The sequence below is a fragment of the Gymnoscopelus microlampas genome, assembly GCF_963454915.1.
Source record: "Gymnoscopelus microlampas genome assembly, chromosome: 19".
Classification (NCBI taxonomy): domain Eukaryota; kingdom Metazoa; phylum Chordata; class Actinopteri; order Myctophiformes; family Myctophidae; genus Gymnoscopelus; species Gymnoscopelus microlampas.
The window spans coordinates 47,619,228-47,636,452 of record NC_139956.1 but is presented as its reverse complement, the minus strand read 5'-3'; the positions used below and the strand labels follow the sequence as shown (position 1 = coordinate 47,636,452).

Genomic DNA, 17,225 nt, shown 5'->3' with positions numbered 1-17,225 from the left:
ATGTTTTGGGGACAACAATTTGGTACACCGTGTTCCACTCTGCCTCCACAGCAGACGGTGGACACCATTTACGCACCAGAATATCCCCATCCAGACCGTAGGCACAATCTGTGCCCCCCACACGGCTTGCTTCCTAGCATGAAGCCAAGGACGGGTCATTCTGCTGCGCAAACACAAATGAATCCCTCTTTACATCGAACGCAAAATCTGGCTTAATAGGCAACACGTTTTCCACCTTTTTCTTGGGGCTAGTAGCAGAAGTGCCCAACGGATCATCACTACAGAAAAACGAATCACTCAGAATAATTTCATCAGCGTTTTTTCTAGCCTGCGCACGGGTCACAGCACAAGCAGGAAAAACAGTCTGTGCGCCCTCGCACACAGACTCAGAAATCACTGGATGCTCTATCACCTCAAGAGTAGGGAAAACTTTCTCACCTGCCAAGTCGTTACCAAGGATCAACGCGATCCCCTCTACTGGTAAACCTTCCCGTATGCCCACCTGCACAAGGCCCGTAACCAACGATGAGCGTAAAAACACCCTATGGAGAGGCGCACGAGAGGATGCCATCTCCACACCCAGCTGCAACGCATCAGAGCCATCTGAAAAAGGCAAAACAGACTGTAACATCAGCGACTGTGCCGCACCTGTGTCACGTAAGATGGTAATGGGAATGTGTTCTTTCTCACCATCGCACAGAGACACCGTACCTTTAAACAGAGAAGGACCGAAACATTCCTCAGTCTCCGCCCGGACAGACACTGCCTCAGGCTGACACTGAGCAACATTACGCACAAACGACACTGCTTTTGGCTTCCTGTATTTCTGATTTTGACTTTCTTTTTTGTTGCTCTGTGAGCGTGATGGACACTCCCGAATTAAATGGCCTTCCTCATGACAAGCAAAACACTTGCGTGCTTCCCCACCGTTCCCAGCCCCGCCCGCACCATTACCATTGCCGTTACGCGGCGGACTGTTTGGTGACTTTGCTTTATTCCAAGGTTTCCCATTTTTCCCGTGGTTACCCCTGGACTCCCGGCGCATAGGAGAAAAGTTTGACCTGTGTGTTAACGCAAACTCATCTGCACAAACGGCAGCTTTAGACACGGTGTTAACTTTCTGCTCGGTAAGGTACATGACAATGCGCTCTGGAATGCAGTTCTTAAATTCCTCCAATAGAATTAATTCCCTGAGCTGCTCAAAGTCATCCACTTTGCTTGCTGTACACCACTTATTGAACAACACCGTTTTCACCTGAGCAAATTCGACAAATGACTGGTCAGCAGGTTTTTCAGTGGAACGACATTTTTGGCGATATGCCTCTGGGACCAATTCATAAGTACGCAAAATGCTTTTTTTCACCGTCTCGTAGTCGAGACTCTGGTCTAGGGTCAGGCTGGCACAGACCTCCTGCGCTTTACCACTTAGTTTGCACTGCAATAACAAAGCCCACATATCCTCTGGCCATTTCAATGTATTTGCTATGCGTTCAAACGCATGAAAATAGGAGTCAACCTCACCTTCTCTGAAGGGTGGCACAAGGGCAATGTGCCTGCCCACATCGAACACTGCTCTGGGGGTAGTGCTGTTGCGTTCTGGAGCCTCCAGCGGAGTAGTAGCCTGGGGGGATGCAGCCGGCAACCTACTACTCATATGCATGAGTTCCAACTCCTTTTGTTGCTGTTGCAATTTAACCTCCTCTTTTTTTAGTTCCAACTCACTCCTTAACCTTTCCTGCTCACTTTTTAAGCGTTCCTCACGCATTAACTTGCACTCTGTCTCTCTGAGACGGAGTTTCAGCTGCATGTTCTCCTCCAATTCCCCCCCAGGTGTGACATCCTGTGATGTCTGAGCGGTCGAGCCCGAGCCTTCTGCAAGAGAAATCCCCGGACCCCCAGGAGTTCCTAGTGAGCCTGAGACATCAGCGGCCTCAGTCGCCATTGCTCCACCAGTACCCTATGTGCCACTCTGTTTATTCTCCGGCTGTGACCCCAGAATACCCCTCCTTCTTAGTTGATCCACCACACTAGTGAGGATTTGTTGCCTTTGGCCTGCTATCACCAGCAGCCGGAACTCTTTAGCAATGGCCAATAACTGTCTCTTATTACACTTTTCCAGAGAAGCCCTAGTTAAGATCCTACCAGCCGATCTCCCAGACCGCGTGAACATGAGAACCGAATTAAAAGAACCAAGTTCTCCAAGTTACCAAAAAGTCCACACAAAACCTGCTTACCTCCACCTGCCGAAAACACATCCATCCGGCTAACCACTGACCCAACTGAAAAAAGAAAAAAAAAACAATTAACAAATCACATAGTCTCAAACATGTTTTTTCAAAAACCAAACGTTCACTAACGAATGCACCTGTTTCCATTTACCATCAAACGATCCACTAATTAACTGTTTAGACGATTTTTCACATATATGTCAATTATCACCATAAATTAACTTAAATATATGCAAATTACCGAAAGGGTGTCTAAAACCGGCACGAGCCCCCAAATATGTTACGACTCCCACCCTATGGGTGGTGGGAGTGCAACATATATGACTCTTTGAAACCAGTTTGCAAAAAGAATGTATACAGATGTGCCACTTCAAAACTTCACATGTCCTGCCATCGCCAAGACAGTAAATTTTCAGGGGATTCCCAGGGCAATAAGAGGGACAAAGAAGGGCATTTAAAATGCTGAATTATTTTGATGATCACTGCTTTTATGATGCTAATTAATTTGAGCAACTGGTCAAATCACCTTTCGCCTCATAATGAGTCTGACACCTTGTTCAACACACATTCTTTTGTTCTCATGTACAGATGTGCCACTTCAAAACTTCACACGTTACTGTTCTTTCCCTGATAGTGCCCTGAAATTGCATTTTTTTCCTCCCTTTTCTGCCCTTAAAATGCACTGTTTTGCCCCTGAAAAGAAGTTGTCACTACACACCCCCGTTTTTCCCTTCAACAGACATCCAAATACATGAGATGCAAGGGAAACAAGGGATACAAGGGAAAAACGGGGGTGTATAGTGACAACTTCTTTTCAGGGGCAAAACAGTGCATTTTAAGGGCAGAAAAGGGAGGAAAGAAATGCATTTTCAGGGCACTATCAGGGAAAGAACAGTAACGTGTGAAGTTTTGAAGTGGCATATCTGTATTTATTACAAAGTTCACGGTCAAAAAGTCATTAAATGTCCAAAATGTCCTTAAAGTCTATTCACAGGTTACCTTTTACCTTTTAACAATGTCAAAATGTGCCTTTCCTGGAAGGCTGAATGTTATTGTGGCTCAGGTAAATAAGCAAAACACAAGGAAACAAAACCAAGTTAACTGGCCAACTGAAAAGGAAACAAAACAAATGAAGAGACTGTTAAATCACTCAAAAAGGGTTATCAAAACATTATGTCAAAGTCAGCCTTTCCTAAGGGCTCAAACCATACTTTAACAAACCAAACAAACGAGGGGTCAGTGGTGGAGAGGACAGGGAAGGTCTCATCTCAATGAGTTAGCTGCACTGCAGTGCTTTTATAGACATCACATGATGGGTGATCAAGTCCACCTGTGGAGCAGGCGGCCCATGAACCAATTGCACCTCTCTAGTCAATCTGGGACAGTATGTAAGTCCGACATCCCATTACTCCGACTACGTGGCTTCCGCGTGCGGTTAAGGTTAGGGTTAGGGGTGACCTTATGATTAGGTATTATTATGATGTATGAGTAATATATTATTGACATGTATGAGGAAGTGGTGACTGACTGCATGTTTCTTCCCTATCATGCAGGAGGTGTCTTGTCATAGGTGAGGAGGAGTGAGGGAAGGCTCTAAATCCCACTGTGATTGACTGGTCCCTCACTCCTCCTCACCCATGACAGACACCTCCTGCATGATAGGGAAGAAACATGCAGTCAGTCACCACTTCCTCATACATGTCAATAATATATTACTCATACATCATAATAATACCTAATCATAAGGTCACCTGACCGTAACAACCAGGTTAAAAAACAGAGGCGACCAGGTTAAAAAACAGAGGCGACCAGGTTAAAAAACAGAGGCGACCAGGTTAAAAACCAGAGGCGACCAGGTTAAAAACCAGAGGTGACCAGGTTAAAAAACAGAGGTGACCAGGTTAAAAAACAGAGGTGACCAGGTTAAAATCCAAAGGTGACCAGCTCAACGTAGTGAGCTGGTGTTTCACCGCACTCGGACGCTGTGTTCATGATTAGCTTTTTTTTCAAAGCTGGCCACGCCTGCAAACGTAAGATGTCAATCTTAGCTGATGTGTACCGCTTTGTGTGAAATGTGGGGCAGAAGTTCTGCTCTGGCATCCAGGGAGTGTGTGTGCACAGTTTCAATTACACATGTTAGATTGAAGACTGGTCTACAGTGTGTGTGTTGAAGGTATTGAGTAGTGATTGGCTGGGTGTGGTTTCCAGCAACCAGTTTTTATGCACATTTTGGAGTTTGCGCATAAAAACTGAATGGAAACGCATACACATTTGAGAAATATTTATATTTTGCAAAAAAAAGGAGAAGAACAGTTTTACACTTGGAGGTGGATTTTGGGGCTTCATCGAAATAATGAAAACGGGGAAATAGAAACTCAAAGCATTTAACTCACATGACTCACTATAACGTAATATGTGTATTATAATTGCCATTTTGAGTGGGCCTGTATCATAAGAAGTCACGTTGGTTTTTAATACCTTTCCACATTTCCAAACCAAACATGTCTCCACACATGCCTGTTTCAATTGTAGGCCTACCAATAAAAATAATAAATTCAGATGAATGAATGAATGAATGAATGAATGCCACTGTATGTTCATGGACATGTTCTAAACTATAAAGTACACTTAGATAAGATCTTAATAAGATCATCTCATGATAATACTCATCTACATTAATACGTTTGAATGGGTGCAATTTGCTGCTCCATTAATTGTCTCCGCCAGGCCGAAAGGCATGGCGAGAGAGTATGTTTTACCCCCTGTCGGTCCGTCCGTCCGTGTGTCCGTCCGTCCGTCCATCTGTCTGTGAGCAGCTAATCTCTGGCACCGTTGGCCCGGTTGCTGCAAAACTGTGCACACACACTCCCTGAATGCAGAACCTCTGCCCCAAATGTTTCACATGGGCCTGTTAAATTTGCAGGATTGGTCCGTTTTGAACAAAATGCCTAAAATCATGAGCGCAGCTTGTGCTTTCCGTGCAATTTCACACGCACATTCCCACTAGGCCGAGGAAGAAATGCCACCCATTTCACATTGGCCTGTTATAGCGCCACTAGCAGGTATACTTTAGCAAAACACATTTTTGGAACAAAATGCCTCAAATCATGAATGCAAAGTCCGATTGCCGTGAAAGGCCCAAGAAGAAATGGCACCCTTTTCACATTGGCCTATTATAGCGCCACCAGGAGGCCACAATAACCTACCTAACCTGGCGGAGACCTGTGCTCCGAGGAGCACTTTTTCTAGTTAAATTCTCTGATGCTTTGATTCCTCATATGTAGTTAATAACTTTATTAAACTTTAATAACTTGCATGCTCAGGGGGCAAAATAAGGAAGAACTGGTTTGGACCCAATTGTCTATAAGTTAATATGGTTCATGAATAGGACTATTTCCAGACATCCTGATTGAAAGAAAGGTTTCACAGCCTCTGCACAACCAGCAGACTGGCAGCCCAATGGCCACCTTCAGGTACGACATGGAAAGGACACATCGTTCAGCACACCTGGGGAAAAACACATTTGGTGAATGTGGAGGTTGGCTTCTCTTGTATTCTCTCTTAACAGACAGTTAAGAGAAAAATACTCTATGAGTGAAATGTAAGAAAACATGAGGCCCAATATGTTTCTTATTCCTTTATTGATATTGTGACATTCCATTCAAACCAAGCAAATTCAAGCCGAAATCTAACATCTGAACTTCAAACCATTCATGATCAGGGGCGCATATCCGAGGGGGGAAGGAGGGGACATGTCTGACATGATCCTCCAATAAAATAAATGATATCATTTAAAATCCAAATTTAATAAAAGCTGATTCCACTTCATCATCATCACTTGTCCACAGAGCTGTTAACTAGTTTAATGAGTGAAGTTCAGCCAATATGAACGGATAGAAACACAACAGTGGAGCTGAAAAATGGAAAGATAAATAATACAAGGAATATCTAAACTGTCCGAATATTAGTTGTTCTTTACTTTAGTAAAGTTTGCACAACCGTTCTGTTATTTTTAACTCTCATCATGTCACTGTCACAACACGGAGTGCTCATTCTCCTAATTAATATAATTAAAACCTCATGGGACGATGGGACAGGATAGACTGAATGTATGGATCATGTTATAAATTGAAGAAGTTTATACATTTAGGACATTTAAACAAGTGTCCTTAAATTATGTGCTGCGTAATTATTTATGAACTGACAGGCAGCCCTGCCCAGTTTTCTAAGCACTTTAGATATTGGTAATTAACAGTAGGAATTGATTACTGGATGTATTGATCAAATCAGGTTCCAAAAATAACAGATGTCTGATTGAACTCATCAATCATCAACATTAAATCAGATAAACAGACAAACCTAAATGTTCTAAATATCATCTAACTCAGTGTGTCCTGTCAGACCCCCTGCTGTGCAGAGGTCATCTGACTGTTTAGTTTAGATTTCTCAAATGATGTGAATTAATGTGAAATAATCAATGTTTGTAAGACCTGCAGTTAAACATGGAGGCATGTTAATGTGTTTGTTGTTAAATCATGTGATGTCAACCTCTAATGGATTATTTACATCATAACATTATAGTTTGATTCATGCATTGAACATGGATTTGGTGTTTTGTTTTGTATACCAAATGTCAGACAAACTGTAATTATTGTGAACATTATTAGTTTAATCATTGAGAACATTATTAGTTAGTATAAAATCCTAACGTTAAGTCTAGGTTGGTGATATTATTGATGAGAAGATTCCTTGTTTGTGGTTCCCTCCTAAGTTGTAATGAGATCTGATCTCCTGCTCATGATTACATATAAATGATTACTTAGTATAAATGATTGCACAGTGTTTCCATTCATTTTATATACTGTGGCGGCCCACCATTGTCTAATTTGGGTGGACCCGGGTCCACCCATCACCTCAAACCACCCTAGAGGGTCCAGGTCCACCCATCACCTCAGACCACCCTAGAATGTCTAGGTCCACCCATCACCTCAGACCAGCCTAGAGGGTTTAGGAACCCATAACCCTGGACCAGCCTAGAGGGTCTAGGTCCATGTCACAATGATCGTAACACACTAATTATCACATTAGAAATTATGACATAATAAATGACTTATGGTCCATTATAAAATAATAAAACCTTGTTCACAAACATGGCTGACTGACTTCCATTCAGATGGATATTAATGTTAATGTTATGAAGAATTCTGATTGAGTGTGTAATCATTTATTTAATGTTTCAATATAATGTATAGTGTAGTTTCCTGATGACAGAAACTATACAAAGTAATTTGATGAACCGCCCACACTAATTGGGACTCCCTCATCCTTTGGTGTGTCGCCCAGGTGGCGTCTAAACCCTGAAGTTTAACCTCACAAAAACTATGTCTATAAACCTAACCTTAACCCTAAACCCGACCTTTAACCTCACAAACACTATGTCTATATAAACCTAACCTTAACCCTGACCTCACCTCAAAACCATGTCGACCTGGGCGAAACACCGGGAAAAGACAGAGTCCGTACCTTGGCTATAGCCAATTAGCACTTTTAAGGGACTCATTTGTGAAAAAGGTTGATGATGTCATCATTGTGCTGCTGTTAAGAGTATTGAGAAGCTGAAAGGACACACGTGTATTTCCTCCTCTCTCCACCAGGGGGCAGCAATGACTCTCTGCTTCTCTGAAAACACACCCAGGTGTTCTGTGAAAAGACAATAAACCAATAAGAATCAGGATGTATTAACTGTGTGAACATGTTAACACTTTAGAATAACCTTCCCTTATAATAGTACATTAATCATTACCAAATCTATTATTCATAGCTCATAACCCCCAGCGGACCCCCAGTGCCACAACAAACAGGCACAAACTGTCCTTCATTCCTATTTCTATCGGCAGTCTGAACTCTGTTATGGAGAAGCCAAGGAGGAGATAGCCTTTAGTTATTACGTGAACCAAGCAGTCTCCTTGTGTCCACGTATTCCTTTTCAATGGCCATGTACACTGCACTGTATTGCACCTTACACTTTGCTCTTTATGACCTAATGTGAACTCTCTGTACCGGCTACGGATGTGTTACTGTTCTGTTTTTTACTGTTTTTCTATTGTCTGTTTTAATGTTGTTGTACTGCACTGATGCTATATGCTGCAAACCAATTTGCCCCTCGGGGACACTAATAAACTTGAACCTTGAACCTTGATAACTTAAATGTTTGTTAATGGTTAGTGATTTAATGATTTAAAACTATGTTATAAATATTTAATAGATCATGAACAAGTTATTAGTAAACTACTTAAAAACCTAACCTCCCAGCAGCCTCCCTTTAACTACAGTAACCATCAAAGTAGATACAACTCAGTCCATTCAAACAACATTTGACCAATACTTTGTCAATAGTGTATCTTAGTAGGAAGGGCAGCTCAGTTGGTAGAACACTCTCCTTTGGACCACAAGGTTCTGTCTTTGATCCTGCTAGTGATGGAACGATCAATGTTTTTAATTAACTTAATCATTGGGTTCAGTTCACTGAAATGTTGTGTTCAATGAACTGAATCATTGGGTACAGTTCACTGAAATGTTGTGTTCAATGAACTGAATCATTGCGTTCAGTTCACTGAAATGTTGTGTTCAATGAACTGAATCATTGGGTTCAGTTCACTGAAATGTTGTGTTCAATGAACTGAATCATTGGGTTCAGTTCACTGAACTGTTTAGTTCAAATGATTGGTTCAGAGTTTGGCTGCATTGTGTCGTCTCTTCACTGAACTGACTGAATCACCCGAACGTCCTCTCAGGCTATGGGATCTAAACTCCTGCAGGCTGTAAAACATTTTTATATTTGATTGATGATGATTGGTCCAAACTACTAATAAGTTTAGTAAAAAGAAAGAGGAAGTGAACCTGGGTGTGTGGGGGGAGTCTAAAGATTCTCATTTGTTGTCGACTCCAGAATACGACCTGATAGAAGAAGAGAGACAGTTACACACACATTAATCCTATGTACTGTATTGTGTGTATTTCTCCATAAAATGCATAAATGTACACACAATAACACAACACAACAACATTATGATTCAGTCATCAGGGTCACATGTTGCATCAGAACTAATGTGAACATTTGACTATTATTTAGGACTAAATGTAACACTGATGTATTAAAGCTAAAAGTGACAACATAGAACACACTTTGTTCTCTAACTAGGTTGTCTAAACTGTTCTAAACCGGTGAAGGTTCCAAAGCAATATAAACCAGTTTAGGTTGTGGCTTTACATGTTTGTTTGTTTGCATTTCTGTGAGGGTTCCACATGTCATGTGATCCTGTTGATCTGACTTTATTTATTCCACTGATAGTATAATAATGAATGAAACATGTTATTTAAACATGCTAATAACTTTGTTTCTTCCACTGGTAGTATCATAATTAATTAAACATGTTGATTAAACATGTTAACACCTTTTTTCCACTGGTAGCAGATGAATCCAGACAGGAACAAGACCAGACCCAGAAACAGACCTGATGCTCCCATGGCCAGCTTGTACTTCACTGGCATGGACTCATCTGACAATACAAATATTATATTATATAATACTGTAATGTATTATATTATATTATATATATTTTTTTACTCAAATCATTTCTTCTGGGGGGGGGGGGGGGGGGGTCCCTGGGACAACATATTTTGAGGGGGATCAGCAGTCATTTTGGGGGTCCTTGACAACAGAAAGTTTGAGAACTACTGATATTATAGCAAACATTGTTTTTCATTTAAAAAAAGTGAGCGGTGTGGTCATCACAGTGGTCATCACAGTGATGGAAGACCATGTGTCTCGCTAGCCAATCACAGTGCTGAATAGAGTCAGCCAATAGAGTCAGCCAATCACAGTACAGCTAGGGGTGTACTAATGTAGAGGGGTGTGCTATTATGAGCCAATCACAGTACAGCGAAGGGTGTACTAATGAGGTGTCCCAACCCCGCTTATAGGAGCGGCTACACCGCTCAAAAATGAAGACATTTGCTTGTATCTGCTATTTTTGAATAGCCCAAAGTATAAAAAAACGGTTATAGCGGAATGATAAAGGTGCGTTCCTGGATTGAATGGGTTAAGTAAGTAAGCCTTGCCGAGCCATGTGACCCCATAGGGGGAGGAGCCTATCTCCTGTTTCTGTAGCATGAGGCGGCTTGATGTGACTTTAGTCACAGGGACTTACCCCCCGAACCCAACCCTTGATGTGACTCTAGTCACAGGGACTTACCCCCCGAACCCAACCCTTGATGTGACTCTAGTCACAGGGACTTACCCCCCCAACCCAACCCTTGATGTGACTCTAGTCACAGGGACTTACCCCCCGAACCCAACCCTTACTTTTTTAGGATGTTTTATTGTATTATTTGTATTGATTTTTATTTCTGGTGTAACACATTACAGTAGATAACAGTAGAAGAAAGTAACTGACCCCAGTCAATCTTGATAGGCACGGTCAGGCTGGGATGTTCCACCATGCATGTGATCTTCTCTCCTGATCTGTAATACGCACGCACGCACGCACGCACGCACGCACACACACACACACACACACACACATTTTTCTGCTGATGATCCTCAAGTGAGTAACATTTTTTTTATTTTTAAATAATATATGCATAGGTGTCTATTAGTTGTGTATTCCTATGTATAAGTGTCTATTAGATGTGTATGTCTATGTTAGGTGTGTACCTGGGTGTGTACTCCAGGTAGGAGTGGTACTGGTAGTACCAGCAGAGGTGTGTATTTGTATACAGTAAGTGTCCGTTAGGTGTTCACCTGGGTGTTTACTACAGGTAGTAGTGGTACTGGTAGTACCCGTTGAGGTGTGTATTTCTATGTATGGGTGTCTGTTAGGTGTGTACCTGGGTGTGTACTCCAGGCAGGAGTGGTACTGGTAGTACCAGTAGAGGTGTGTATTTCTATGTATCGGTGTCTGTTAGGTGTGTACCTGGGTGTGTACTCCAGGTAGGAGTGGTACTGGTAGTACCAGTCTCCATCAGACAGCTCATCGGTAGAGGAGAGACCAGAGGTCAAAGGTTCTTCGTCTCTCAGCCAGGTCACCAGGATCACTTTAGGATAGAAGTCGTAGCTGCTGCACCTCAGCATGTGAGTGTGTTCACCACCACCAGGGAGAGTCTCTGACTTCAGTCTCACTTTGGGCTCCACTGGATACATAAGATTATTATTATTATTATTATTATTATTATTATTATTATTATTATTACCCTTATTATTACCATTACCATTATTATTATTATTATTATTATTATTATTATCCTTATTACAATTATACCACTCATAGGAAAATGTCATTATCATTAATACTTGTATATCATCTAAATGAGATCCAAATGATCCAGAAGGCCGCAACATGCTTGGTCTTCAACCAGCCAAGTTTTCACATTTCCCAGCTCTCCCCTGTACTCCACTCCCTCCATTGGCTCCCAGTTGCTGCCCTTACAGAGTACAAAGCAACCAAATGTATGACACCCCCATATCTTCAAGCCAGATCCAACCCTACAACCCCTCCCGCTCACTCAGATCAGCTAAAACAGCATGGAGCATGCTTCTAGTAGCTGTAGCATGGGCAGAAGGCAGAAGCCATGACAGGGCTGGAGTAAGATAGTGATGTTATGTTCTGTGATGATAGGTGATACTGTGATCTTATGTAATGTGATGTGACATGTTATATGAACGTTGGGTTTATACTATACAGGGAAGTGGGTTATTTTGGAAAGAAGTAAGAAGTTAACTAATGTGAATGTTAATAATGTGACTTGGTTATTGAATATTGAGTAATGGTTATATTTAGTAATTAGATTTTGATGTTATTACGTGATATTACGTGTGATACTGAACGGTTTAATATCTATTTTGCAGAAAAGCAACAAAAATAAAACAAATAGTGTACCAGTTGGAACCAGCAGCATATCTTTCTTAGTCCCGTTTCACATACATTGTAAATTGTAAATGTCAATAAATGCTCGACAATATTCTACCGTTTTCTACAACATGCATTCATATAATGTCATTTAAACATATTAAATAATTCACTGTTACACAGTGCTTTACATAAACTAAAATAAACCAAGCAATATCATTTAATGAAAATAGTTTGATTGAACAAGAGTAGAAACAAACAAAACAATACACATAATCCTGTAAAATATTACTAAAGTGATTAAAAACATACAAAAAAAAATAGTAAAGGCAACAATTAAAATATAAAATAGGAGTGGTGAAATTAAGTGTATAGAGGTGTGTTTTAGCCTGTATGGTTCTTTTTTATATTAATTTAAAAACCTTAATCCTGGTGTCTCTATTTTAGGCAGGTCATTATGTGTAGGTGAAAACACTCAGAAATAGATCTATATGTTTCATTTATACTCTGTATACGATGGTAACACCTTGTTGAGAGCTTGTAAATCTGCTATTTTTGACAGCGTGTTAGGATACAGTATAAATCAAGCTTAAGTGTTTAGGAGGATCTGAAATGTTTCTCAGAAGATTAAAGAATGTTTTATAATCATTATAAGATCAATATTAACACCATTAATCATCTCTGAATAGAATCATTTATTATGATTTCATGTTATAGTTTATGAGGTGATGAGTGTTGAGTGCTGCTCTGAGATCAGCTCACCTCTCTTGTTCAGAACATTGGAGTAGTAGCTCCCAGTGTTGCGTTTGCATCTCTCTCGTTCTGCTCTGAACCCATTTTGGTATACCAACCAGGTATTCCAGCGCTCTGCGTTCTTCACACCATACTCAGTGTATCCGACAAACTGATCTACTCTACTGTCCCACCTGATGATCTCATCACCATCGAAATTCAATGACCATATGTACTGTATGTCCTTCAGCTCACTGGAGTTAAACACACAGTGGGACGCCTCATAGTACACATATCCATCTGGAAATACACAATTAAAAAGGTCATTAATGTTCAGTTTTATTATCATCTGTATAATATCAACACTGGGCCAAATATGTCACTACATAAAGTCTAAAATAGGTTCAGGCATGTGAAATATGGCATTAAAATGTTTTGAATGTATATCGAATATCTTATATACAATGAGATTGAGCTACCAGTTAAGTTTTGTTTCTCTATGTGTCCAGTTGTCTAGCGTGGCTGAGTAAACAAGGACTCTGTCTGTCTGTCTGTCTGTCTGTCTGTCTGTCTGTCTGTCTCTCTCTCTCTCTCTCTCTCTCTCTCTCTCTCTCTCTCTCTCTCTCTCTCTCTCTCTCTCTCTCTCTCTGACCCCATCATGTATTTCCAGGATAACAGAGATAACACTCGCAGTTATTTTGAGAGCGAAATGCCAATATGATACGATATGATGAATACAACATGATGATGCCAATATGCCAACAATTTTGATATGTTTTATTTTGGTGTGTTTATTTTGATTTGTGTGTGTGTGTGTGTGTGTGTGTGTGCGTGCGTGCGTGCGTGCGTGCGTGCGTGCGTGCGTGTGTGCGTGCAACGATCAACAGAGAGCCACAGCCACAGAGTAATAGGAGGCAGGCGGGGCTACTAGCAGCCCACACACTGACTACAACTCACTGTGAGAGACAAGGGAGCGTCTGCAGGTGAATGGGACATGTGATTAAGAACCATTTTAAGCTAATTAAATAACAATAGAATAGTTAATGAGTGGGGCCACTCAACCCCCCTCCTCCCCAAAGCTAGCTACATTTACAGCAGGAAGCCACATGGGAGCTTCACAGAACTGATTCAGTTGTGTGTGCTCATGTATGAAAAACATACTATATAGCCTACGTTAGTGCGTGTGTCTCATTTATTCCCCCGCCTAGCGTAAATGTGAAACTCAGAGGTCACTCGTTATCATTATTAAAAGGCTATTGAAGTCCACATTCTTGCTGCATTTTCATTCATGTTAAATATATTCAACCGTTTTAGTTAACTTTTTTTTTATTGCGTTAATAGTATTCATGTACCTTTCACTGGTGGTTTCTTCAAGGCAGTGCGAACGCTGTCCAGCTGGTCTTTGCAGTACGCCTGATCAAGCAAAGCTCTTTCATAAGCTGCTGTGAAGGTGATTGGATCTACAAACGGAGGCTGAGGCTCCACCACCTTCCCCTTGTTGAAGTCTGCGTAGAACAACACTTCACCATCCAGAGCAAACATGCTCTCTTTATATGAGTCTTTAACTGTGTCTGAACAGCCAAGGACTTTAATCTGCTCATGGAACACTGGAAATAAAACAAAAATGAAATGAAATACAACAACAAACTTCTACACAGTGACAATAACACATAATCATCATGTTAAACAATCATGTTTGGTTCTTATATGAAGTGAAAGGTTGGATATTAAAAGTAGCTTCCTGTCAACCGTTTATTGTCTCCGCCAGGCCGAAAGGCATGGCGAGAGAGTATGTTTTACCCCGTGTCCGTCCGTCAGTGTGTGTGTCCGGCTGTGAACAGCTAATCTCCCGCACTGTTGGCTTGAACGCAGCGAAACTATATGCACACACACACACACTCCCTGGATGCCAATTCAGAACCTCTGCTCCAAATATTTCACATGGGCCTGTTATAGCGCCACCAAGAGGCCGATTTGTGCAAAACATATTTTTTTTACAGTATTCCTACAGATTTTATCCAAACACGCAAATCGGTACACAGTATCTCTATGGTCATGTGATCAACACGGATCTGTCTGATTTTCCATTATCCATCCTGATTGGCTAAGGTTGGCTTCCAAAGTTTGCAGGATTGGTCCGTTTTGAACTAAATGCCTCAAATCATGAACGCAGCTTGCGATTTCCGTGAAATTTCACACGCACATTCCCACTAGGCAGAGGATGAAATGTCACTTGAACATTTTCAAATCAGCCTCATGGTGGCGCTATGAAAGGTAGATTTGAGTTTTTAACTATAACTGCACCGATCTGCGTAAAACTTTGCACAAATACTCCCTAGAGGCCAAGGAAAAACATCTGCCCTGCATTATTCACATTAGCCCTTTATAGCGCCACCAGGAGGCCGACTTGTAAAACAAAAAAACAATCTTTTTGAGATTAAGCCTTCACATTTTATCCAAATTTCACGCAAATTGGTACACATGATCTCTATAGTCATGTGATCAAGATGGATCTGTTTGATTTTTCATATTCCATCCTCATTGGCTAACATTGACATCTAAAGTTTGCAGGAGTGGCCCGTTTTGAACAAAATGCCGCAAATCATGAACACAGCGTCCGATTGCGGTGGAACTTTGCACGCACATTCGCATTACGTTGAAGAACAAACGCCAACCTTTTAAAATTGCCCTATTATAGCGCCACCAGGAGGCCCATGTTTCTTTTTTATATCACTCCTACAAATTGTGTCCAAACATCATGCAAATAAGTACACATTATCTCTATGGTCAAGTGATCAAGATGGATCTGTCCGATTTTTTGTATTCCATCCTGATTGGTGAATTCCGAACATTGCTGGCCCACAATAACCTACCTGACCTGGCGGACACCTGTGCTCCGGGGAGCACTTTTTCTAGTTCAAACTGAAACTGATTAAAATATTTGTATTAATTTCTTTATTTTTATTATGAAAGTAATTCATACAGATTTTTTTCCACGATGTTTTAATGTTTACGTATTTGGACCAACATTCAAGATTCAATATTGCATGATATAAAGGTAGTAAAGTGTGTGTGTGTGTGTGTGTGTGTGTGTGTGTGTGTGTGTGTGTGTGTGTGTGTGTGTGTGTGTGTGTGTGTGTGTGTGGTTGAAGCTTCTCACTGGAAACTCCCCAAACGTTAATTTCACTTCCTTATTCACTCAGCAGCCAATCACATTGCCACACAATGCTAAACGGTGTGATTGTGTATGTATTATGTGTCTATTAGAAGTCTTCGGGTAAGCATGTTACCCAAAATAATAAATCCATTTACAAGAAGTGACTCCGGGTCACTACTCCGGGTGACTACACTAATACCCGAGTGGACCCGGCGATTGGCAGCCACAGCTATTAATCACCCCCGCCCCCCCCCCCCTTTTTTTTCTCCCCTGGGTCAGTGGGTGGCGAGCTGCCTGCGTGAGGTTAGAGTTCAACAGGTCATTTGTTTGTATTGTGCATTGTTCATATTTGGTTTTATATAATAACAGTAGATATAAATGTATGTATTATATAATAACATAAATATAATGTACTTACTTCCTGGGATCGCTTTGACATGAAGTACAGAGGATAGGATGAGGAGGGTGGCTGTAATCTTCATCATCACTGATAAAAACTGAACTGAATTTAATAGATGAGAATAAACAGATGAGAATAAACAGATGAAAATAAACAGATGAGAATACACAGATCAGAATAAACAGATCAGAATAAACAGATGTTTACTGAAAGAGAAGTTCTTGGGTCTGAAAGAGAATGAAGGAGGACTCGTTCTGTAGTTTAGAATAATCAGCCAACCAGATTAAAGATATGATGTTACATCATCTGTTTCCAGGAAGACGATGGTCAGGATTATTGCACATAATCATGAACAGTATATAGCTGCTGCTTATGCACCTTAGTCTTACGTACATACTGTATGCAGCTTATGTCTAACCTCATGTACTGTACCTTATGCACCTTATGTCTCTTCATGTACATATTGTACCTTATGCACCTTATGTCTAACCTCATGTACATACTGTACCTTATGCACCTTATGTCTCATCATGTACATACTGTACCTTATGCACCTTATGTCTCCTCATGTACATAATGTACCTTATGTCTCCTCATGTACATACTGTACCTTATGCACCTTATGTCTCCTCATGTACATATTGTACCTTATGCACCTTACACTGTATGTCTAACATCATGTACATAATGTACCTTATGCACCTTATGTCTCCTCATGTACATACTGTACCTTATGCACCTTATGTCTAACCACATGCACATACTGTACCTTATGCACCTTATGTCTCCTGATGTACATA

The 17,225-nt window shown here is 40.9% G+C and overlaps 1 protein-coding gene across 1 annotated transcript; it reads right to left on the bottom strand.

Annotated features, from left to right (window-relative positions):
- Positions 1-7,314: 7,314 nt before the first annotated feature.
- On the bottom strand, positions 7,315-16,666 carry LOC311034969 (H-2 class II histocompatibility antigen, E-S beta chain-like). The gene is made up of 9 exons (XM_084043011.1): positions 16,633-16,666; positions 16,444-16,527; positions 14,221-14,475; positions 12,899-13,168; positions 11,204-11,420; positions 10,685-10,752; positions 9,683-9,787; positions 9,129-9,185; positions 7,315-7,928 (listed from the first exon to the last, which is right to left on the bottom strand). The coding sequence occupies exons 2-8, from the start codon at positions 16,508-16,510 to the stop codon at positions 9,148-9,150; spliced, it is 1,020 nt and encodes a 339-aa protein (XP_083899137.1). The 5' UTR covers positions 16,511-16,527; positions 16,633-16,666; the 3' UTR covers positions 7,315-7,928; positions 9,129-9,147.
- Between the last annotated feature and the right edge of the window lie 559 nt (positions 16,667-17,225).

Bases quoted from the DNA above. Each gene is read 5' to 3' on its own strand.
- LOC311034969 (XM_084043011.1), bottom strand. From the start codon at position 16,510: ATGATGAAGATTACAGCCACCCTCCTCATCCTATCCTCTGTACTTCAT. The intron at 14,476-16,443 runs GTAAGTACATTA...TTTTATTTCCAG, and splicing joins TGTCAAAGCGATCCCAGGAA to TGTTCCATGAGCAGATTAAA. The intron at 9,788-10,684 runs GTCAGTTACTTT...TTGTATTGTCAG, and splicing joins GCCTATCAAGATTGACTGGG to ATGAGTCCATGCCAGTGAAG.